The 24023-nt window shown below is 33.6% G+C and overlaps 1 protein-coding gene across 4 annotated transcripts in view; it reads left to right on the forward strand.

Annotated features, from left to right (window-relative positions):
* The window catches only part of GRIK2 (glutamate ionotropic receptor kainate type subunit 2), a 591009-nt gene that overhangs the window by 373191 nt on the left and 193795 nt on the right, over positions 1-24023 (forward strand). For all 4 annotated transcript variants that reach the window (XM_028510071.2, XM_028510069.2, XM_036024519.1 and 1 more), the window contains 3 exons: positions 20-163; positions 2652-2759; positions 15792-15905. In XM_028510071.2, the coding sequence (XP_028365872.1) occupies positions 20-163; positions 2652-2759; positions 15792-15905 (366 nt within the window). The remainder of the gene's footprint in view (positions 1-19; positions 164-2651; positions 2760-15791; positions 15906-24023) is intronic.

Here is a 24023-nt window from a genome sequence, read left to right on the forward strand (position 1 = left end):
TTTTTTTCTTGGCTTTCAGACTGATGCTGCTCTGATGTATGACGCTGTGCACGTGGTGTCTGTGGGCGTTCAACAGTTTCCCCAGATGACAGTCAGTTCCTTACAGTGTAACCGGCACAAACCCTGGCGCTTTGGGACCCGCTTTATGAGCCTAATCAAGGAGGTATGTCAGGAGATGTGCATCTCCCCTGTCTCTTTTGTCCTCAAGCTGAGTGCATTGAGATTATTGCAGTTTTCTTAACAGGTGACCTTTTATTTTTTATCTTTATATCTTTTAAATTAAACTTTCTCTCTTCCCCATACAAGCAAATTAACATTGTTGCTTAATCATCAAATGAAAGAAGGAAAATTGCATGATAAATAAATCGACATACTTCAAAATATCTGTTAATGTGTAAAAAAGATGAAAATCTGTGACCTGTGGTTTATGACATTGTTAGTTTCACATTCCTGACTTTGTGTGTGTGCTACTTGTCATTTACGTGATGTGGAGATGTAATGTTTAAAAGAATGCTTGTTTATATTTTAGGCAATAAAACATATAATGAATTTTAACATACATGTGCTTCATGCTGCATTAAATTACACCCAGGTTGTAAATCTTAAAGAATTATCTTTTAGATCTATGCTTCTTAAACATGATGTCTTGTTATTTTAATTATACTAACACTTAACATAAACATATGGATATATAAAAGTGCAAAGTTTACTTCATATTACTTTATAATACAATCATTCTTATGGCCACATAATATTTTATCTGTTATAGTCATAGACTATGTACATACTGAGAAAGAAAAGAGAATATTCTTAAAAAATCACACACACACACACACATTCTTTTTCCCTGTTCTTCCTATCACACAAAAAAATTATTTGTCAATTTAGGATACTTTTCATCCAATTAAAGCAGGAGTATTTATATGAAAGCTTATGAAAATTTAATCCTCGCTATGGAAAATCACAGGTATTATTGTCATATAAAATTTTTCATTAATGGCTTACAAGAAATCATCAGTTCATCTTATAATAAATTATTCATCTTGAAACGAAAAGCACAAATAGGATTATAATTAAGAATCTCTTGTTCTTTGGAAAAAATATATGAATTTTTCTTGTCTAATTCTTATAAAACTCTCAGATAGGTGAAATGATTCTGCCTGAAGGACATGCATTTCATTTATTGTTCCACATTATATTTACTTCTGATTTAAAACAGCATCAGAGAGCTGCAAACGCCGTGCACAGGTTTGGCTAGTTGAAGAATTGCTTTTTCTGAATGCAGTGCTTGAGTATTGAGGCATGTGTCAAACAGCCCTGTAAAAACAGCTGCATGAACCTCACTGTTATATTTATGGTAAGGTGTTAGTGAGGGTCTTGTCCACTAAATCACAGTGTTGCTCTTCTGAGTACAAAAAGAACACATTTCTTGCAGGCCTCAGTCAGTATCAGAAAAAGCTGAGCTTCTCCTGGTAGCTGGTATGTCCTACATTATGGATCCTGTGTATTTTTTCATCATATTTTCTTTATTTTGGTTGGTAGGAAGTTCAGGATTGAATCTGTGATTGAATTTATTAGTAGTACAGTTTCACCTGATGTAAATTTCCTGATGCCTTCTCTGCCCCAGCTTTGTTTTTCTATTTGACACTTCTACTCCTGCACTTTTGATTACATTGCCTATTTTTATAGTAGCATGGATTTGTATTAATTCCTTGAAATAATTTTATTTGGAAGAAGTTGGTTTAAAAGTAACTTTTCTTCCTTGTTGGAGACCAATTAATACATGTTTAAGCTCACTGATAACATGTTGTGGAATGCATAGAGATATGTATTATATTTTTTCTATTTAATTTGTAATTTATTAGCCTAAAACTATTTTAAAATATATACCCATATGTACCCAAGAAGCACCCGAAGCATTAGAAATGTAATAATGATAACATCCATTTTTAGTCTTTATTCTTTAAAACTTTATACTTGTGAGTATATGTTACATTATTTAAATTTTTCATATATAAATGTTTTTTCAATTTATTTCCAAATAACAAATAATAGAAAACATCTATTTTTGGCAATATAGCTGGCAGAATGGGAAACCTTCATACCTGTGTGTGTGTGTGTGTGTGTGTGTGTGTATTTTTTAAAGCCTAGTTATTTGCTCACCTTTGAGGGGGTGAACACATTAAGTCGATTATCACATATACTTCCTTTTACATGGAAAACTCTTACTACAGGAACTCTAACTTTATGTGAAATAATTTTGATACACTTCTCCTAGTCTCACTTAGGAGAAACTAATCAGTTGATTATTCTCAGGGGAAAGTGTATAACCAAAGCATTACAATATAGGTTTTCCTAGATTCTGTTTCTTTCACACTAATAGTATAGGTTTATTTTCACATTAAGTATGAATTTAAGAGTGGTATTTTATAACAATAATTCTTTTTATAATCTCTAGTGAGATAGGTACTATTTCCTCTATCATAAGTTACTAAATTATTTTCATTTTGCTAGAAGAGATTTGCTATTTTAAAATTCTGTAGCAATGTATGCTTATAAGAAGTAATGAAAATGTTTTCCTTTTTTTGTGGAAAAGTGTTTTCTCTTCCCTTTCTTTACTTATTTACTAATCTAGTTTTTCTTTCCTATAGGCACATTGGGAAGGTCTCACAGGCAGAATAACGTTCAACAAAACCAATGGCTTACGAACAGATTTTGATTTGGATGTGATCAGCCTCAAGGAAGAAGGGCTGGAAAAGGTACTTTAGGCATTCAGCTCATTTACTTTTCATTATTAAATGAAACACACATACATACAGATGAGGGAAATAGAGTTAAAATGCTAGATTTGAGCCATACAGTAAACATCATGGGGATATATTTGAAATGAATTAGTATAAATGAGAGTTTAGAGAGAGAATAGCCTGAAGGCCAATGGGTTGCTTGGGGAGATATTGTAGTTTGGAATAATTTTAGTATAGAGCCATGAATTTAAAACTATTCTGAGAGTGGAAGTGAGAAATGAATAAATAGTGACAGAAGGGATTAACTGAACCTCTAGCAATCTTGTTAATTCAAAGAATAGTAGGGCATTGGGACTATGTTTTTAAAAACTAATGGAGAAACCAGGTCGCCAAAGTGGGAGGAGACAATAATAAAGGTAGAAATCAAAGACTGGAGAACAAATTAGTGGGAGAAATTAACGTTGGAAAGAAACCGGCACAAATCTTCTGAGAAGACATAAGGTATTGAGAATGGTTGAAGGCAAGTTAGAGAAGAAGATACTAAAAGAGTTCACATCACATGTTTTTATTATCTTCAAAAGTTAATATATGAAGTCAACCCCATAAAAGAAAGGTAGTATTTACTTTATTCAAATCTTAAGAATAATGTAAGCCCTGGCTGGCATAGCTCAGTAGATTGAGCGTGGGCTGCGAACCAAAGTGTCGCAGGCTCGATTCCCAGACAGGGTGCATGCCTGGGTTGCAGACCATAACCCCCAGCAACAGCACACTGATGTTTCTCTCTCTCTCTCTATCTTCTCTCTATCTCCCTCCCTTCCCTCTCTAAAAAAATAAATAGATAAAATCTTTTAAAAAAAAGAATAATGTAAATGTTTGGAAATGACATTGTGGCAGACTTTGAGTCAGAAGTAAAGTGCTGTTAAGTAGCAAAAGGTAGTCATTTTTTTTTTTTAATTTAGTAGAATGGCTAAGAGATCAAGAACTCAATTCAGATGAATGAGGCTAGAATCCTTGCTCTAGCATCTACTATTTATGGACAGACATTTTTAATCCTTCTGAAACAGGCTGTCTTCAGCTACATCATGGGCAACAGCAATATTTGCCTCAGGAAGGCTTGTAAGTCTTGTTGACTTGACTTTTACTTTTTCCTGAAAAGTACTTACCAACCCATAGATGAAAAGACATAGAGTTCCTACCTTCATAGAGCTCTCAGTTTGGAAAGGTCAATATATGGTGATTCAGGAGGCTTAAATTATAATTTTATATGACCTCACCTATAAGTGGAACTTAATGAAACAAACAAATGAGCAAAATATAACCAGAGACATTGAAATTAAGAACAGACTGACAGTGACCAGAGGAGAGGGGGAGGTAGATAACAGGGGAAAAAGGGGAAGGGTCATCAAGGAACATGTATAAAGGGCCCATGAACAAAGCCAAGGAGGGGTAGGATGGAGGGTGGGAGGTAGGGGTTGATGGGGTGGGCAGGAGTGGTGGGGGGGAAATAGAGACAACTATATTGGAACAACAATAAAAAATAAATAAATAAAATCTTTAAAAATAAATAGAAATAGAAATAAAATAAATAAAAAACTAATTCTAGTTCTATAACAAATGCGTGGATTTCATCTTCTGCCCAACTTCTCTATGCCAAATTTCTCATCTCAAAAAGGGTGAGTGTGAAGGGTTTCCTCTTAGACAGGCTGGAGTGAGAATATCAGGATCTCTAAAAGAACCAAAAATACATTATTTATAGGGATCGAGGCTAAGAATTTTAACTATCCCCAATTCTATCTTATGACTGGTGAGGAAATTTACCAGTCAAGGTGTGAAATGCTAGCTTTATCCTTACTTTTTCTTGTATTATTGCCTTTTCCTCATTTTGTCTTGGTCATCTTTAACCAGCATGCTGCATTTATTTAATTAATTCTTTAGAAAATATTCAGCGAATGTCTGTTTTGTGCTATTATAAGATTATACTCTAGTGAAGAAAACCTGCAAATAATAAATGGACTCATAAAATTATAATATTGGGTTGGGCAGTAATAAGTGCTTTAAAAAGATGACCTTTCTTCCATTTTTATTTATTTATTTAATGTATTTATTTTGTTATTGTTGTTCAAGTACAGTTGTCTCCATTTTCCCTCCACTATTCATCCCCTATCCCAGCCATCCCACCTCCCACCCTTGATCCTACCCCCTTTTGTGGCCCTTATAGTTGTTCCTAATCCCTGTATTATCCCCTCCCACCTCCCCTCTGGTCACTGTCAGTTTGTTCTTAATATCAATGTCCCTGGTTATATTTTGCTTACATGTTTGTTTTGTTGATTAGGTTGCACTTACAGGTGAGATCATATGGTATTTGCATATCATTAAAATAATATATTTTGGATGATTTTCTGAATTGTGAACCTTAGGATTGCAACAGTTAATAGGAAGAAAGCTCATACTTTTGATGGTTGCAACTGTAGAACAGATAAACCAGGAAGAAACAGATTGTGTTTATGACAAAGAAACTGGCCATGTTCAGAGAAAGGAGCTTGTGTTTAAAACTTTACTATAGATACATCCTTTGCATTTAGATAGTGTGCATAGGTCATTGTGACTCTTGTCCACTGTATCTCAACAGGGACCATGGGTGGAACCCAGCTCAGTTAGCCATGGTCCCAGAAGAGTCACCAATACCACATACACAACCAGCCACATCTGCCCAAAGAAGCTCCCAGGGCCTTGGAAGTGCCTCTGTGGAGCAGAGGAGGGAGAGTAAAGGGGAAAAGTAGTATGTGACTTTGTCTACCTTAGGCCATAAATAGAACAACTGTCTTTGTTTAAGAGTCTTGTATTTGGTAGCAATCAGAAAAGGAAAATCAGAATAAGTAGTTTTCCCAGCTTGAATTCTTCTGGTCATTTCAAAGACCACAGTGTATATTCTACTTTCAAAATATATTTAGAATCCATCTATTTTTCCCCACATCCATTGCTGAAATCATAGCCAGGGGACCTTCACATGGACATCTACATTAGAGCCCCAACAACAAACCCCTCAGTCCTAGTCCTCCTTGTGAGCCATTCCCCAAACCACAGCTGCCAGCCGATATCTTTAAAAGCAAATTGATCTTTCATTTGTCTGTTTAAACCCTTCCATTTACAATGCATTTCCTACCTTCCCCTCTGAACTCTTTCCATCCTGTAAGATGTTTTCTATGCTCCAGCTATGCTGATTGTTTTCCAATTTTCTCACAGGTTTAAAGTTTTCTATTAACTCAGCAATAGTTTCCCAGTCTGGAATACCCCTTTGCCTGGCTTGCTCTTATTCACTTAGGTGTCACAGTTTGAATATTGTTTTCTTTGATACACATCCCCAAAGTCCTTATTAAATCTGAGTCTCTCAGAGTGGCACTTACTACAATGTATAATTATATATTTACATGCACTTTTTTAAAAAGGCTATGTTCCCAGCAAGAATACATGCCCTATTAAATGGGAAAAATGTCCTCTTACTCACTGTTTATCTATTCAAGGCCTAGCAAAATGTCTGGCACCAACTACATCCTCAAGAAATATTTATTGTCTGTTGAATGAATGAGGATCACTATGCGAATCAAAACAGATACTTCACATGGAATGCTTAGTCAAGTGTCTGCTGCAAAGTTATTTTCTTATAGTACAGTTTTTTTCTCCCCTAGCCCTGCTTCATTCCTGCAGAGTGGAAACAGAGAAATCCAGCAGTTAAGCAGTCATTAGGCTGGGCTGGTGGGTCAAGGCATCAAGGGGTAAACGGTTTTATTGTGCAGGAGAAGGCTGCACTGAAGTCTGAACTTACAAGGAGGCATACTCCACCAATGGCAAATCTGCCCCACCCCCATGGTGTAATGTAATACCTTTGACATTCCATTACATCAAAAAGTAAAAATCATCATTCTATTTATATTTTTTCTTATAAATGTATGGTGTGGAAATAAAAGATAATGAATGAGAACAAACAGAAGTTATTATTGACAGCCTGCAAGGGAACTGGCCACCATCACCTGCATGTGGCAGAGATTCAAGGGCAGGCAGGAGAGTACAAAAGCTTTGTAGTAGAAAAAAGGGTATACCCCAGGGGTGCTCTGAGGAAGGTAGGGACTAGAAGTGGGGTATCTTGCGTGATTGCTTAGGGGGCATATTTAACTTTCTCTGATAGACCCTGAGTGGCATAAAAAGGAGGAAGGGAGCTACCGGTTACTGAACAAATTTTAATTGTTCTGGGAAGATTGCTGGAGAGGTTTTAGCTTGTAGTTTGGCTACAGGAGATGTTTTCTTCAGAGATTCTAGGCCAAAGTTCTTTGTCATACATGGTGACCATTGTCTACTTGTATATTCAGTCTTTTGGTGGGATTATTTGGGAGTCACTTGAAAGGAGAGGGAAAAATAGAAAAAATAATAAACCCAAGAAAAATTGAGGAAATGTAAAAAATTTATTCATAATTGACCATGAGTTTTTCTAGGTTTTGTATTGTTTTCCAAATGTGTAAGTAGGATGAGATTTACCATTGGAAGTGTTTTAACTCTATTTACCTTTGAAGCTTAGATACGTGGTTAGGAAAGTCCAGCTTCAGACGGAAGAAAACACATGACTCATGGCATAATATGTTTAGAAATGTTCAGCAGGTTCTTAGAATGCAACTTCAAAGGGATTCGGCTTAGAGCAAAAACAGTTGAAAGGACTTTACACAAAACATATTTGAACTGAGTTAGTGACACTACATAATAATGGTGCATTTCCATTGCAGAATGAGCTATTTAGAGGATATTTTGAGGAAAAAGAATCACTTATACTTAAATTATTTTTCTAAGAATAATGTAAAACTAAAATCACTGAATTCTGCCCCATATTAAATTTTCTTATTGAATATCCTTTGCCATCACTATGTACATCCTCAATGCTTTTCAAGAAAAAAAAACAGTCTCTTACTATTTCACCTTGTTAGTTGTTCAAATGGATTTTTATTGTACTGGAGGATATTTGCTTTTAAGTAGAGGTGTTAAACTAAAATCATTTTGCGTACCTCTTCTGTCCCTTCTCTAGCATCACCATTTGCTGTCAGTCCTGGTTATTTTTCTGCTATCCTTTGCATGTGCCATTTATATTAAAATAGAAATTGAAGAATAGATTCCTTTGTCTCTTAGACAAAGAAAGAGTCTAATACATGCTTATTAAAATTGTTTTTATGTTAATATTATACTCATTTTTAAAAATGTAAGGATGAAACAGATACGTTTCTTTTGCCAATTGTGGTGCTAAAGGCCTGGTGTTAAGGACGATGAACAATTGCATGATGTATTTGCCTCATCATGCTTCATGATCACATCAGCTTCTAATCTGTACATCCTTAGATAAAATCTTGAAACATTTCACCTGATGGAATGTTTATCAATTTCTACAAAGAATTCAAATAAATATTATAAAGCAAAATAATTCATATTTGCAAACCCTTAAAAGTTTAAATTTGTCATATTTATTTTCAAATGAAGCTTCATTACAACTTTTAACATCTTCACTTCCTGAATATTCACTTTTGCATTAGTACCCACCGGTACAGAAATTGATAACAGCAATCCATATGCTTCTTGTTGAAAATTTAAATATTTTGATAATGTAGGAAGAGGGTGAGAATTACGAAAACCCTGCCTGCTTGAGTTTTCAGGCATATATGTTCCAGGTTTAGAACATGTTTCAAAATGCTTTTGAGGAATTTTTAAAGAGTGTATATTTTAAGAAAAAGTGGTAATTTTCTTAGAAATCTTGCTATTGACCTTTCTCTTGGCTGTAGAATCCTGTACTTACTTACTAACTCCCTATGAAAAAGTTTGCTGAATGGAATTTACAGACTTCAAAATTAATTTAATATGGAAAATATACACTAGTTAGGTGAAAACTATTACTTTGATAGATTTTTAGATGTGCAGTTTTTATTTTCCACTCAAAGATGGCATCTGATACACACACACACACACACACACACACACGTCTCCATGGCAACAATACCCCCCCAAACTTTCCCAGGAACTGAGATTTGTTTTGCCTCCCTGTAGGAAGACTCTGCTAAGGGTAATAGTAATCTTCCAGGCAGCAATGAATTGTTTGCTTCTCAAAAAGCAGAAATGCATCCTGGACTGGATCCATGCCTAGTGTCTGTTTTTGGAGATATTAACCAATTAATTTGCCAAATTATTAGATAGAAATTATTATATTCCTTGTCTCAGAACTGTACTGACAGATTTTGATTATGTGTTAGTGTGTTTATAGTTATCATTTTGCCTGATCACTTATAACCTTCAGATAATAAAATATTTAAAAAAACTATTTACCGATGATGTTTATGTTTAGAAATCAATAGTATTACCTTATTTGAGGGTACATGATTTTGTTTTTTTATCCAACTGTGAATAAAAACTATTGATGTTTTTTTTTCAACTACTGAATTTGAATTAAACATGTACATATACTAAACATAATTTTAATGCATTGGTTTGATATCAAAGTAAACTCTGAACTATATTTTTACCCTTTGACTTATATCACGTTGTTATGTTTGAGAACAGTTAATTCATTGGTTACAATTTTATTTAAAACATCAAAATTATCACCAATCTTTTAATGCTTTAATTATGTTTAGGGTTGACTTTTCCCTACATAAAAATAAAAATCTTAAAGGTGAAAATTTTTTTTGTTTAGATTAGTCATGTCTTTTTGGGATATGATTATTGACTTATATTAACACTTAATGGTTTCTAAATGGTGAAGTTCTAGACCTCGTGGAAACCGGTGAATAGATAGATAGTTAGGAAAATGATTGGCTGCAGGGTTCTTTGCATTATCCTCACAGGCCAAATCACTTATGTGTGAAGGTGGTTCAGTTCTCAATTAATTGTTCTTTACCCTGATTTTTCTGAAATGTCAGGCATCACATAGACATTGCTATAAAATATTTCATGCTATCTTTGAGTGATCGGGTACCAGTTTTTTAAAATACTCTCCTGTTAATAGCTCAACAGAAGTATGTACATTACTATTGTTATTAGACAGTACTATTATAAGATGTTATTGCAAGTAATGTCTTTATTTTTTATTTAAAACTTCAACATTGGGCCCTGGCTGGCGTAGCTCAATGGATTGAGCGCGGGCTGGGAACCAAAGTGTCCCAGGTTTGATTCCCGGCCAGGGTACATGCATGGGTTGCAGGCCATAACCCCCAGCAACCGCACATTGATGTTTCTCTCTCTCTCTCTCTCTCTCTCTCTCTCTCTCTCTCTCTCTATCTCCCTCCCTTCCCTCTCTAAAAATAAATAAATAAATAAATAAAATCTTTAAAAAAAAGTATGGTTTAAAAAAAAAAACAAAAAACTTCAGCATTGGAAAGGGCAAAGTGAGTAAAACATCCCTAATTTGCTTGGGACACTTATCAAGATTACTATTGTGTTGAACAAACTCTCTTCCTACTATTCATATACACAGAGGCTTGAGAAACCTGAGTTTGGAAATTATCCGTAAAGTATGGGCACACTAATTAATAGAAAGATATACAGTCCACCAGTGTATATTCAGTGAACTGGAAGGAATATTTACCTTCTAAATATAAATTATCATTTAATATACCTTTCTTATGCTTTCCACTTCTTAATACCCTCAAATAGTACTGTCATAGATATACTTTCTTCTAAAAAATGGTAAATATACTTCAAGAAAAATGACCCTGTGTGGGACATGTGGTTATAGGCAACAAATTATTGAGAAAATTTTGTCTTAAGTGAACTTTATGATAGAGACTTCACACTGTGCTAAGACTCTTTTAAACAGAATGTACAGTGTGGTCTCTCAAAATCACTACACAGGCTTTCTTTGGAAAAGTACCACTTGTGCTCTTTCCTCAAGACAAATATGTTTGTCTGACATAAAGTCAAAAAATGTATAATCAGAAGATTCTTCTTTTTTACACTCTCCTATAATGGAAAACTGCTCTGCTTTTTTTTTTCTCATTCCCCAACATCTGTGGCTATGTTTTTATTAAATGTCCTGGACACAGTGTAAGTATAATATTGAGAGATTCTATTGTGTCAAACATTTTTAATACATAATTTATGTGAACTAATTTCTTAATTTTAAATGAGCTTTACTTTAATTATAACGAATACTTTAAACCTATCTGGGAATGCTTATTTTGTTCCTACTTTTGAAAGTTTTTGGTATACTTATCAAACAGAGTACTACTGCAATTTTATAGAAAATAAGAAACACATCGCACTGATTTTTCTCACATACACATTTAAAAGAAACTATATGGTACTAATTATAGATGAGGTGATAAGCAATTTTATAGCTTAGAAGGAAAGGAGAAATATTCTTTGGACATCAAGAAGTAATACGAGTTGTAAAAGAAAGAAAGTTTATACTGAGAAATCTGTCAAAAACAAATATAAATAAATTACCAACTAATTAAATACTTAATTTTAAAATTGTTCTGAAAACAAATGTTTTTCTATACAAAAATAAAAAAGAGAAAACATAGTTACCAACCCAAATTATCTGAGTAATTTAAACTGTCCTGAGAAATATTTTAAAAAGCCATAAAATATGTATATGTCCTATGAAATATTTATTTTAACATATATAAACTATACCTTAGGCAAAGTGAAAATAAACAGCAAAGATATGTGGTGTAGTGCTCTGAAAAGTTAAATATGATATTGAGATAGAGCTTGAACAAAACATGAAAAACATTACATGGAAAAGAAAACAAAAATATAAATGAATAGACACATAGTATACGTATATATTCAATATTTTCCAAAGGAAAGGATAAGTGAATAAATAGGTTTGGGAAGTTAATAACCAAAAAAAATCTGAAAGTTTTCATTATTCAGTAATTTACTCACTCCAGTCATTCATTCATTCAATTAATATGCAATGGATATTTATTACCTTCAAGGCATTTGTAGTCTAACACAGGAGAATAAGAAAAATAAAATATAACTGCAATTCAAAGCAAAATATGGGTGGTGTTTCTGAGTTGAAAATACATTTATTTGTTTGTTCAACAGTATTTCAGTACTTCACATATAAAGCCCTTAGTATGTCCTGTACTCAAAGGCCTTGGGATAAGAGGAGGAGGAAGCCAGTCTCTACTTTCATGGGATTTAAGTTTTAACTTAACTTTTCTTAACTTAACTTACCTCTAGGCAGAGGTAAGAAAAGGATTACAATTAAAGTGTAATATGATATACTTTTGTGTTGGGGGCACACACAAATTGTTCTGTCCATTCCTACACAGAAGAAGGGACTGCTTTTCCCAAATTTTGAAATGGCCATCAAGACACATGCAGAAGGGTAATGAGATGGGAAAAAATATTCCGTATAAAGATTATGAGATTTATTGAAGACATGACAACACGAATAATTCAGGAGAATTGTAACTGTAATAAAATCCACCTTCAGAAAATTGAGAAATGAATTATATTTATGGCAAATATAATAAAAGAAGAATCTCCATCAATACTTTTGTATAGAGAATGCTAGAAGTTTTCAAGAAAGTATGTACCAATAAGAGAACAAATGTTAGGCTGTTCTTAGTCTTTTTAGCAATATTAAATATTAGCAAACATGTATAAGACTTAACAGAGCTCTGAAAGAAGGCCAACAGACAATATGTCTTTCTTTAGGCAAATTTACTTTATATAGAAATGCAGCAAAATTATTTTCAAATCTGCAGGTAAAAGCATATTACATTTATATGATGTTCATTTTATATAATCATTAAAATGATGATTTCATTAATTTTAATGCCGGATGAAAATGCTCATAATAGTGCACTAGAAGGATATATTTAATTGATGTAATAATTATAGCTTACTTATAAATACATTGTATTGATTTTTTTAAATTTAATCATTATAATACCTCTATGGGGTAGATAGTGCTATTTTTCTCATTTATAGATGAGGAAATTGAGGCACAGAGAAGTAATATGCCTAAGTAAACTGATGGTAATGGGATCGAGGCAGTCTGATCCCCTCTCCAGAGTCTGGGCCATTAACTACAAGGCTGTGATGCAAATTATGCTAGGAGCGTACCTGCATTAATTAAAGCTTCAACAATGATTGACTTGGGTATGTGCATAGGTTCCAAGTTTAAACCAATGTTCTCTTTTATATATCTTGTATATTTTGTAATTTCACAATAAACATACTTTTTTATGAAGAAGAGCAAATTTATTTTAAGAATCAATCAGGACATAAAATAAGGTTAAAACATGGATATTCTTTATGGTTTTTGAAGCAATTTTATATTATCTAGTTTGTCCTTATATAACAGGGATACATTATATTACAATTTGTTATCCAAACTATGATTTTTTTCAATTGTACAATTGTGTGTTAGTAGTTATACTAGGAAAACAATTTTAAACTTGAAATATTCAAGTAAACCAAGATATATATTCACTCCACTTAAAACATCTCTGAGTTCAAGAGCATTTAGATATTTTATTCCATTTTAAAACTGAAAAAGTACTGAAGATACTTTATTAAATCACAGTGAAAAAATGTGTTTGTGAAAATAGATGAAAAGAATAAGAATATTTTGACTTAGTCGATGGTTCTTGTGACTAAAACAAGACAAAGCAAAAACCCACTGGTGACAGCTTCCTTAATCAATAGGACATTTTGAATCACACAGTTTTAGGAGTAAAAATCTAACAATCATACAAAATTTTATTTGATTTAAATTTTCATGCCACTGAAATTTTTGAAACTTCCTAACATTCTACTTGGAAACCTGAGTTCTACAAGAGAGAATACCCAATGTTTGTGATTATAAGAAATTGCAAATTCACATATTATAAGCCAGAATTCTTCCATCCAAATAGTACTAGAAAGGCAACTAACAAAGAATAAAACTAAATATGTTTACATGGGTAGACATTTAGCTGAATTTTTTATATAAAAATAATCATGGAGGACAATAGTAAGTTAAATGGACAATATTTTGTATTAGTGATTTGGTAAGAAAATTGAAAATCTATTGATTAAGCTTGATAGTGTTTTTAGGCAGGCAACAGAGGACAAATGATATTTGCCAGTGTTTTGACTGATAGAAATGTGTATGTGAAAAATCTGTCTATTTAGTCATGGTGGGGAGAAAAAACCCAAGGAAGCAAGTGCATCATATGCACTGCAAAATATGATCTACAGATGTCTTGTTTAACCAACACAGTGTTTTTGATGAGTTTGAATTTGAAGCACTTTAAGCAGGTCAGCAGGCATGCCAGCTTTTACATCCCTGCTGTCCTTCCTCACCCAAGTCCACAGCAGGCCCTCTCCTAGCTCTGAAGATGCCTTGCTGGGAACTTGAAAAAGCACCTGCTCTGGGAACATGCAACACAAAGGCACATAGCTCTGTGAGCAGAACAGGGTCTGAATGTGGCCCCTATTTACTATTCTGTCTTGTGATTCTGTGAGGTTTAAAAACTGCATACTCTTGCTTGGAAATTCTCTTGGCTTATGGCTTTCTACTTCAACACTGATGTTACCAGGTCTGGCCCTTGAATGCCTTCCATTATCGACCCTCAATGTGTCTATGATGTTCTGGTAGTTATAGCCTAAGGTAAACAGTTAATTAGCCTGTAGGTAATTTACTTTGGAAAGAATACCGAATTAATATTTTTTTCTCTGTGTATTTTTTGACTTTTTTCTTTCTGGATCCAAATGTAGAAATGCATAGTTTTCAATGATAAGAAGAAAAGTAACTGGAATGAGACTGTATGGCAAGAGATTGTTTTAGACATCACTAAAAACATTTATATTGAGTCCTTAGTATAGTTGAATGCATTCTTGAAAAAATATTCTAGGGTTTGCACTTATACACAAGTATTAGAATGACATACCTATTATTATTATTATTCCACTTTTGTGATTTTCTAATTAAACATCTTAAAAGATTATAGGAAAGCTGACCAAATGAAAATAAGATTTAAAAAAGAAAATATAATGAAATATAAAGAAAATAGTATTTAATTTGGAAAAGGTTATGCTGATGAGACCATTGTTAGTATATTTAGGGTAAATATTACCTGCTATATATGTAGTTACTTATGATGACTTCAGGTTGAAAAGAGTGGGAAAAAGAACTACTGCAACTTCTGACTTTTCATCTTTGGTCATCTCCTTTTTTTTTTCTTTAGCAATGGCCATTGTTATGTGATGGTGCAATGGTGAAGTTCATGCAAACCATCCATCCAATCTACACACTCAGTGGCATCTTGTGTCCCCCAGATGCATGTCTGTGTCATTCCATAGGCTGTGTTCAGTGGGTATACAGTGTTTGACCCTGAGAGTTTAGGCCCTAATCTATCACAGTGTATTAGTTAAATTAAATATATATTGCATGGGATAAAGGTGGAATTATTGGAATAAGTTAAACAGATGAGATTGTAATGTAATCTCCTTTTCTCTGAATATTTTAAAGCAGCAAAGGTATATTTTTCAAAGCTCGAATGTTAATTCTAGGTATGATTTTGCCCTACTGGGGCTTATGCTGAATACCAATTAATGCCTCTCTTAAACTTGCTTTTACTGATTAATTTACCCTGGATTCCCAGGTTTTGCCCTGTCTTTAAGCTTTGTTCATGTAATATAGCACATTATCTTTATAGTGAGAGGATGAAATAGATCCATTACAATAAAAAGATATGCACTATTAATGAGTTTCTAGCCAGCTACCAAGGTATCATCAAATGTGGTTTATCTTGGTGAATGAAGGTTTGAATGAAAATTAAGCTCCCATGCTGACTGTAGAAGTGCACTGGATCATTTTGTTCTTTAATGTCACAGTTCACTGGACACACTTCGCAGGGCAGTGAATCACGCTTAAAACAGCAGCCTTGCTTCTAACGGCAACGGATAATGCAGCAAGGGTGAATAATAAGTGTTAGCAGTCTTACCTTTTCTCTGGCAGTGCTCTTCCCCAGGTGCCTGATGGACAATTTACAAAGACAATATGCTATTTTACAGATTGGAACTTGGGATCCAGCCAGTGGCCTGAACATGACAGAAAGTCAAAAAGGAAAGCCAGCTAACATCACAGATTCTTTATCTAATCGTTCTTTGATTGTCACCACCATTTTGGTAAGTACTTAAGGTTTTTCCATTCTTTTTAGATAAAATGTAGATAAACATAGAAGCAGATAAAAACAACATTATAACTGGAACAGTAATGAATAGAATGTAATGTATTTTACAGTTATTTAGTAATTACTATATAACAAATGAGCCAATGTTAATTTAGTCACAGTTTTTTGTTATTCTTCAATGATGTACATTATGTTAATATTCGGGCTGTTTAGTCTGATTAATAATATAGCTTCTTATATTACTGGAAATCTTTACATTTCTTTGAAATTAGTTACTGTTGAAGAATCATCAATGCTAAGATGTAAAAATACATGGACATGCAGTTGTATAAATATAGTTGTGTGAGAAACTGCACGAAAACTTTGCTTCTGATTTCATTTCCTGCAAATGCCTTCCAGAGGGCATGGCATTTATTTTTTAGGATTTTTCTATAATAATTTTAACTTTGTTTTCAATTTAATCATTTTTGTCATGAAGAATCACTTTTACTTTGCCAACTGCCCTAATGAAATCAAATGACAAGTGTTTTTTAAGCTAGCAATATTTTTACCACCAACAGAATTAAATTAGTATTGATAACCTAAATATTTTTCCTCTCTTGTAATGATAAAACTTTATTAGATTATATAATATTGTTTACTTATGTCTAGTATGCCATTTACAAATGGGAATTTTAATTTTAGGATAAGTAAGGACCTCTTATATTACTTAATTGGTAATTTTACCTACAGAATAAGCTTATCAGTGCTAGTTATTATGTCTCTCCAGATAATAAGAATGTGAGTTAATATCCAGAACAAATGGCCACATACTTTTGGCATTTATATAATTTCTGAATTTGAATTATGGTGCGTAATCAAGCTAGGAGGAACTTATAATCTTATCCTTTTAGTAACAACAAGGGATGTCAGATCCCTAGGCATGTCTAAATAAAATAGTTTGGGTTAAATACTCTTGATGAAGCAAAGCTGCTAATCATGAAATGGCAGTGATAGAAGTTAATGAGGTTTCTTGAAATCAATTTCTTGCTAAGAACCTTAGTGAACTTTCTCCTTATATATCATATCCAAATGTCCTAGGTTCTTTTTCACCTATTTTTTTTTAATTCCCTCTCTTTATAAAGGTAGCTCTCAGACCCACCAGTCCATCAGCCCTATTCTTCAGTTGTAGTGTCCTTATAGGATGATGATAGTACATCCTTTTCCTGCCAGTATGCCTTGGGTCTCATTACCCCCTGCTGAAACTACTGCAGTGACCATGTAGCTGTCCCATCTGCTGACAGCTTTCCCCTGTTGCAGTGCACCCCACTCTCCAGCTTAGAGTCTAACTCTGTCATTTTCCTGCTTAATATTTGTAAATCTTTAGCGTATTCATACTAAACTTTAAAAAGTCCCCAACACTTTCACTCTGATGTTCAAGGCCTTAGACAGTCTTGTCTTCTTCCACCTTCCTGTCCTCATTCCCCATTACTCCCTTCCAGGATCCTGTTTTAACTGAACTGGTGTACCAGTTGGCCTACCACTATGACTGGGTTAGTTCTCCTCCCTTCATCTGCAGTATGTTTCTATGTCTAAGATACTGTAGTATGTATCAGTACTTTATATTTTTTAGAATTAATATTATGAGATTTTAAATTAGTTCATGTCTTCAATATTTTTTTCTGGACATTACTGAATATTCCTTATAGAAAGAGGGTATGGCTATGTCTCTTGTTTTTACACTGTATATGCTTCTACAATGCTTGTAAACAGTTCTTTCCAGGGAACAGCTGTGGTGTTTAGCCGTCAACCCCACACTGCTTTCTCTGTTCTCTTCAACAATGAGTAGCCAAACAATCATATGCATCATTTATTTTATGTCTCCGAATATTTGCTCACTTCTTTGTGTTTCCCCATGAAAATCCTATATCTCTTTCCAGACCAATCTCAAATGACAACTACTCTGTGGAACTGTCCGATCTCTCCATTAACCTGTGTGTATGTGTGTGAGGGGTAGGTGTGTGATACATACACTTTATGTATCATATACTGTCTCATGACATTTACCGTGTACTTTTTTAATTTTAGAAAATATCTTTCTCTATTTGACATGAATCTGTACAAGGTCAATGATAAAATTTTACACTTGTTAAAAAAGAGTTAACAATGTCACAGGAAAGTGCCTTGGGCACAGTCAGCACTCAATAAATATTTGGTAAATTAAATTAAATAAATCGTATTTAATTAAATGGAAAATTAGAGGATCTGAGAAACTTCCTGTATTTAAATATTTTTCAAGTGCTTAGGTTATTGAAAACTTCTTGTCCAAACAAAGCAGGTGATTAAGAGTACATATAATTTCTCAATCTTGCTTAATTACTCAGGATTGTTTTATAAGAGCTATCCAGACTTTTTCTCAATAATGATTTTGTATCTAAAATAAACAAGTGCTATTTAATATTAGCTTCATATCAGAGCCATGCATGAAACTTTTAAAAAGTTTCTCCAAAACTTACTCAAAGCTTTTTGAAACAATATTTCTGGGCTTTGGACCTTGGACATCTTTATATTTTTTAAGTTAAGTTCCATGAGTTATTCTAACCTATACAATGATTGAGAACTACTCAGCTCATTACTCTATATAACCAAGATATAAAAGAAAAGGTACTTTATTTGTTTTTATATCACTTAGTTAATTTTTTTCTGAATACTCTGATCACAAAGTAACCTCACTCCAGAAGAGATTTGTAGAGATTATTTACCTTATTTATGTACGTGTTATGCTTAATGTAACTTATTGGTATTTAGTTGATATTATAATGAGGTTATGATCATTTGATTTGTGTTATGGTTATTTTGTTCTTTTCTCTCTCGGAAAATCTCAGGGGAGATTCTGGCTGTATTATAAATAATGGCATGTCTACAAAGAAAACTTTAGTTATGCTTTTTGTTCAACATTTTTTAAATGTCTTTTAAAAAGTAAAGTATTATAGAATGTAGCATTATTAGTGTGCCAATAATAATCAGCTTAATTTCTCATGAATTTACGCATGTATTTATTTTTATTCATATTTATTCATTATTTTATTTAACAATATATATTGAATGATCATGATAAACTAGGCTTTGTGCTAAAAGCCATATTTGATTGATTAATGAAATAGACATGGTCTCTTTTCTGATGGAGCTTAGAAAATGATAAGGATTGTAGAAAGAATTACACCTGCACACACACCCCTGTGATTAGGATAAAATAGAAAGAAAAATGGAGAGATGCCTTTTACAAGATGATCCTAAGTTTTACTGGGGTCATGAGGGAAAGGAAAAATCCATTTAGTCCTTACTGTGGAAGAATAGACAGCTACGACTTGAAGATTGAGAAGGAATTAGCAAGATAAAGAAAGAGGAAAAGAGTATTCTTGGCAGAAAGCACAGCATATGCAAGGTCTCTAAAGTAGGAAATATCTTGGAAAATTTTCAAAATCAAAAGAATACCATGACTGAGACCAGTGCTTTGACCTGCTTCTCTGCTTCATCAAATTTAATTTTGTGAATATGGACTATAACAATAACAGCAAAAAAGAACAGACATTTTTTTGCATGCTTACTATCTGCTAGACATTGTTCAAAACACTATTCATGGCTTTACTCATTTAATTATCAAAATAACTTCTTGAGGTAGGTACCATTATTAATACTGTTTTACAGGTGAGAAAACTGATGTCCAGAATGCCTGGGTAAAGTATGTATGGTCACACAGCTGGAAAATAGAGTAGTGAGTTTCAACCAATCTGTATAGCCAACTTGAACACCCATACTCTAAGATGAAAGTTCCACCATGCGGCCCACCATGGAAAAACCAAACAACTATAATTTATGACCTAAGTATCATCTTGATTGGGAATTATCCACCTAAAGCAATGTTTGTCATTCATAAATCTCACACATACTAAAGCACTGTAACGATGTTATGGGTGTGTTCTCAAACATCTAAACATACCCATCTTTAAAGGCAAGGTTTAGGCTACTCTTGTGTGAATGTCTTGAGCCTCTTATTTCTCTCCTCTCCCAATTTTACACTGATTTTTCTTTCAGCCTCTTCAAACCGTAATCTCAGATTTTTAAAAAAGACTTTATTTATTTATCTTTAGAGAGCGGGAAAAGGGGGAAGAGAGGGAGACAAACATCAATGTGTGGTTCCCTCTTGTGCACCCCCTACTGGGGATCTGGCTCACAACCCAAGCATGTGCCCTGACTGGGAATCAAACTGGCAACCCTTTGGCTCGAAGGCCAGTGCTCAATCCACTGAGCCACACCAACCAGGGCTAATCTCAAATTTTTATGGGCAGTCCAAATAGTATCGAGGCTCATCTCATCCCCTTTAACAACAACCTATACCCAATGTAGTATCTGGGTGGTGTAGAGTTATAACATGGAATTATTTCATTTTAGAATGGCCTAAACAATTTTAAATGCTTATATTTTTTAGTTTTAAATTAAGATTTATGATATCATACACTTTGGAAATATTTGTAACTTCACCCGCAAGTATAGACCTAAACCTCAGGTTGACTTGTGCCCTTTAATATCCCTTATATTGCAAGTTCAATTATTGTTAAAAATCCCTCACTTCTTGTGTTTATTGCTTTTAACATAACTAAAGATACAATCTTAGAATCATGTTTTCACTTATGATGATTTCATGTATTGTACAGGGATTTTTCAGTCCAAATTGCCAAAATTGTAACAAAAATACTAATTCTGAATGAGATATAGACAGCCTTTGAGGAATGATGTGTGCTGCATTTTCAGTTTATCATCTTATTCTATAGTCCTTACAATGAATCCACTAGCCTGAGACTGACTGAATATCTATTTAAATTCATGTAGGGAATGCCTGTTTTCCCTCTGTGTTCTTGGTTTTCCATAGATTTTTCAGACTTGTCTAACTATGTTGAGTGCTTCTCACTTTGCTGCTTCTGTTGTAATAATTGTTTTTTGTCTATCCGAAGATTACATTCACCTAAATGTCACTGTACATATTCTTTCCATTGACAACTAGTAGCACTTTAGTGTGCAAATTACTATAAATTTGTTTACTTTTTTTTTTCAGAAAAATCACTTACTCTGTAAGAGATTTTCACTCCTCAGTTACGCAATGAATTTAACAAATGTGCTAACATCGGCAACTTAGTCTTATTTTGTATTTTCCTAGTGCTGCCTGGCAGGCTATGCATTTCAGTAGTAAGTTTACTTGCGTGGGCTTACAAAGCTTTATTGTCAGTAGCTCACAGCTACAGGAGGCTTAACTGAGAGCAAACTCGCAAGGACAATGGAGAGAATCACAGGACAAAAGTCAGAAGTGACAGAATCATCTCCTAAATGGTTCAGCAGCCTCTTCCACAATATCAACAAAAGCAGATTTATAGGGCTTCAAATCAGCCTTTGCAATAAGTTTTCCCTCTGATTCTTCTCTTTCTATTGTCACAAAAGGGCTGAGAAGCACAGAGTTCTTAGAGAGCTGTTAGCATTTGGGCTTGGAATCCTGGACACTGCAGCTTCACAAAGAAAAAAGTATTTTTTCTTAGCAACCCCTACAACATTTCTAAGTACTTGTATGTATAAGTACTACTTAAATATTAATACGTGAGATGAGAGCATCCCACTCAAAATCACTATCATCATACCCCATTCTCTCAAGAAGCTTGTTCAAAGGCCACCAGGCCTTTTCTCACCATATTTTTCTCCCCTTTCTGGGATTATGCTGGTACTACATTTGTCCCTTTCGTTCTTGCTCTAATTGCTCAATGTATTTCTTTCTAATGACTTCTCATGTTTTCTTAGACATCCAGATTGGCTAGGTAAACATAAAACTATTGGTGGTAACATCACTGAGAAAAAAAAGTTGTGTGTTTTACTATGAAATTAGGCACAATTTTTAAAATCCTAGGGTCTCAATCTTTAAAGGCTTTGTAAGTGCCAAGAACCTTATTTTTCATCACATAATTACATGCACACAAACTCACCCACCTGTTTCCTTCATCCTTCATTATTAAGTCTAATTACAACATGGAACTTTAATAAACATTGTTTCCATTTTGTTACTGTATTCTTTTTTATTGCCAATATTATTGTCAATACTATAATTTTGATAAATTGTCATGAGCAATATATTAAGTTTGGGATAGATGGATGAATAGAGAAATGTTAAATTTTGGCTCAGCTTAATCACAGTGAACTACATAGAAATTAAATAATTTTGTTAATCTGTCTCATTTTTAAAGATGTTATCAGAATAGTGCCACATAAAATTATACAATCCAAATTTCAGCTATGATCTTAATCTGAGATTCATATGTAAATTTGCAATTTATTATAGACAATTATCTGCCTGTCTGTCCAGTAGCACATTCAATCTTCAATTCAAGCCTTACCGCATCTGTTTCAAAGATATTTGAAGCTATTTCCTATATTTTCACACTCTGGTTATGGTTCTAGTAATTTTCTATTCATTGAAGCCAGAGGCTTGTTTTCTTGGACACCTCAATCTCTTTTACCTCATATTCTCAATTCAGATTCCAAAAAGAAAAAAGAAAGGATTATTCTAAGGGAGCTTTAAAAAGTGTCAAGGAACATGATGAATAAGTGAGGTAAGATTTATTCATGGGCTCTAACTGAATGGGAAATTTATGGAGTCTGATTTGAAGTACATTGTACCTATTGGAAAGAGGAAAGAGACGGCAACCTTGAAAAATCAGGTATGAGATTTCTTGGAGATGAATTAGATGTGGGGCAAACACAATTAAGAAATGTGAATGATGACTTTCGGAGTAAAAGCATAAGAGGCAAGAGTGTTCACGTCACCACAGAACATGATAGGGATGTTGGGAAGGGAGATAACGGGCTCTGTTAGTTATATTGAATGGAGATGTTGCCAGTCACTTTCATACGGTCAAATCTTGATTATTCATGTAAGGGGATAATAAATTAGATTCAGCAGTGAAATGCAGTTTGGAGATTAGCTAATAGGTGCAGTCTTCTTTCCATCAAACCTTTTACTGGAAGACAGTGAAATGACACATTTGATTGATTTGAGCATCATTTTTTCCCCTTTCCTCTTTCACTTGTGAATTAAGCTAATGAAATATTTGATGGCTAAAATACAAATACCAGCAGCAAGAGAGTAACAATCAAGATCTCCAGTCTGAGCTGATAATTCAGTCAATGGGGACATTTAATAGTATACCAGTTTTTAATAAACTATGAATTTTTACCACACAAAAATGAATAATAATCAGTGAGCCAAATCTTCCTTTAAACCCTTATTGTTCTGACATCAGACCTTTCCTAAAATGTGGTGAACAGAACAACTGGCAAAGCTCTAGCCTTTGTTTTTGAGAGTTAATTTTTACATATTATATAAGATTCCCTGCAATTTCAGGTGACAAAATATTACATTTCAGGGAGAAAGAAGATTTTCTCAGTTTCTCAAATCCCAGCAGATTTTCTATAAATACAAAGTAAAAACCAAATCTCTTCTTGGAATGATAATTATGGGCAATAAAGACTTAGATTTTTAAAAATATCTTGTAAATTCTATAAAGTTACTCTTCTGAAAGAGGTTAAACACAGTTTGCAACAACTAAGAATGTGGCAGTTGTGTCTAAAGTATATAGGGAAGGGTTTGTGTGTATGTGTGTGAATCAGTCATTAAAAGGAGTTCCTTCGTTTCATGGGCTTGAAACGTAAAATAAAGGGGAAAAAGGAAGAAACATTATAGATTGTTTCTAAATGCACCTGAATTTTTTAAAATAAATGGTAAATAATAAATATGGCTTATTAAAAAGTTAAGATAAAACACTGCTGTCCAGGCCTGTTATAGTATTTTGTTGTTGTTGTTTAAAAGGCAAGGCACAGCTTACAATAGTTACTCATTTTCTATCCAGAAACTTTAAGTGAAAGTGTCTTTTTAATAATGTCTTGAGATGTCAAAATGAGGTTGGTTTGTTTTTCAGGCAAGAGAACAATGTATGAGCCCATGTGGAGCTTCTCTCATTAATTGTTGTTTCTAACAAACCAGTCATCCTTAGTATTGCCTTTTCCTGAAGACATTAAGTTGTTCCGATGGTAGCTG

This window comes from Phyllostomus discolor, chromosome 4, assembly GCF_004126475.2.
Source record: "Phyllostomus discolor isolate MPI-MPIP mPhyDis1 chromosome 4, mPhyDis1.pri.v3, whole genome shotgun sequence".
Lineage (NCBI taxonomy): Eukaryota > Metazoa > Chordata > Mammalia > Chiroptera > Phyllostomidae > Phyllostomus > Phyllostomus discolor.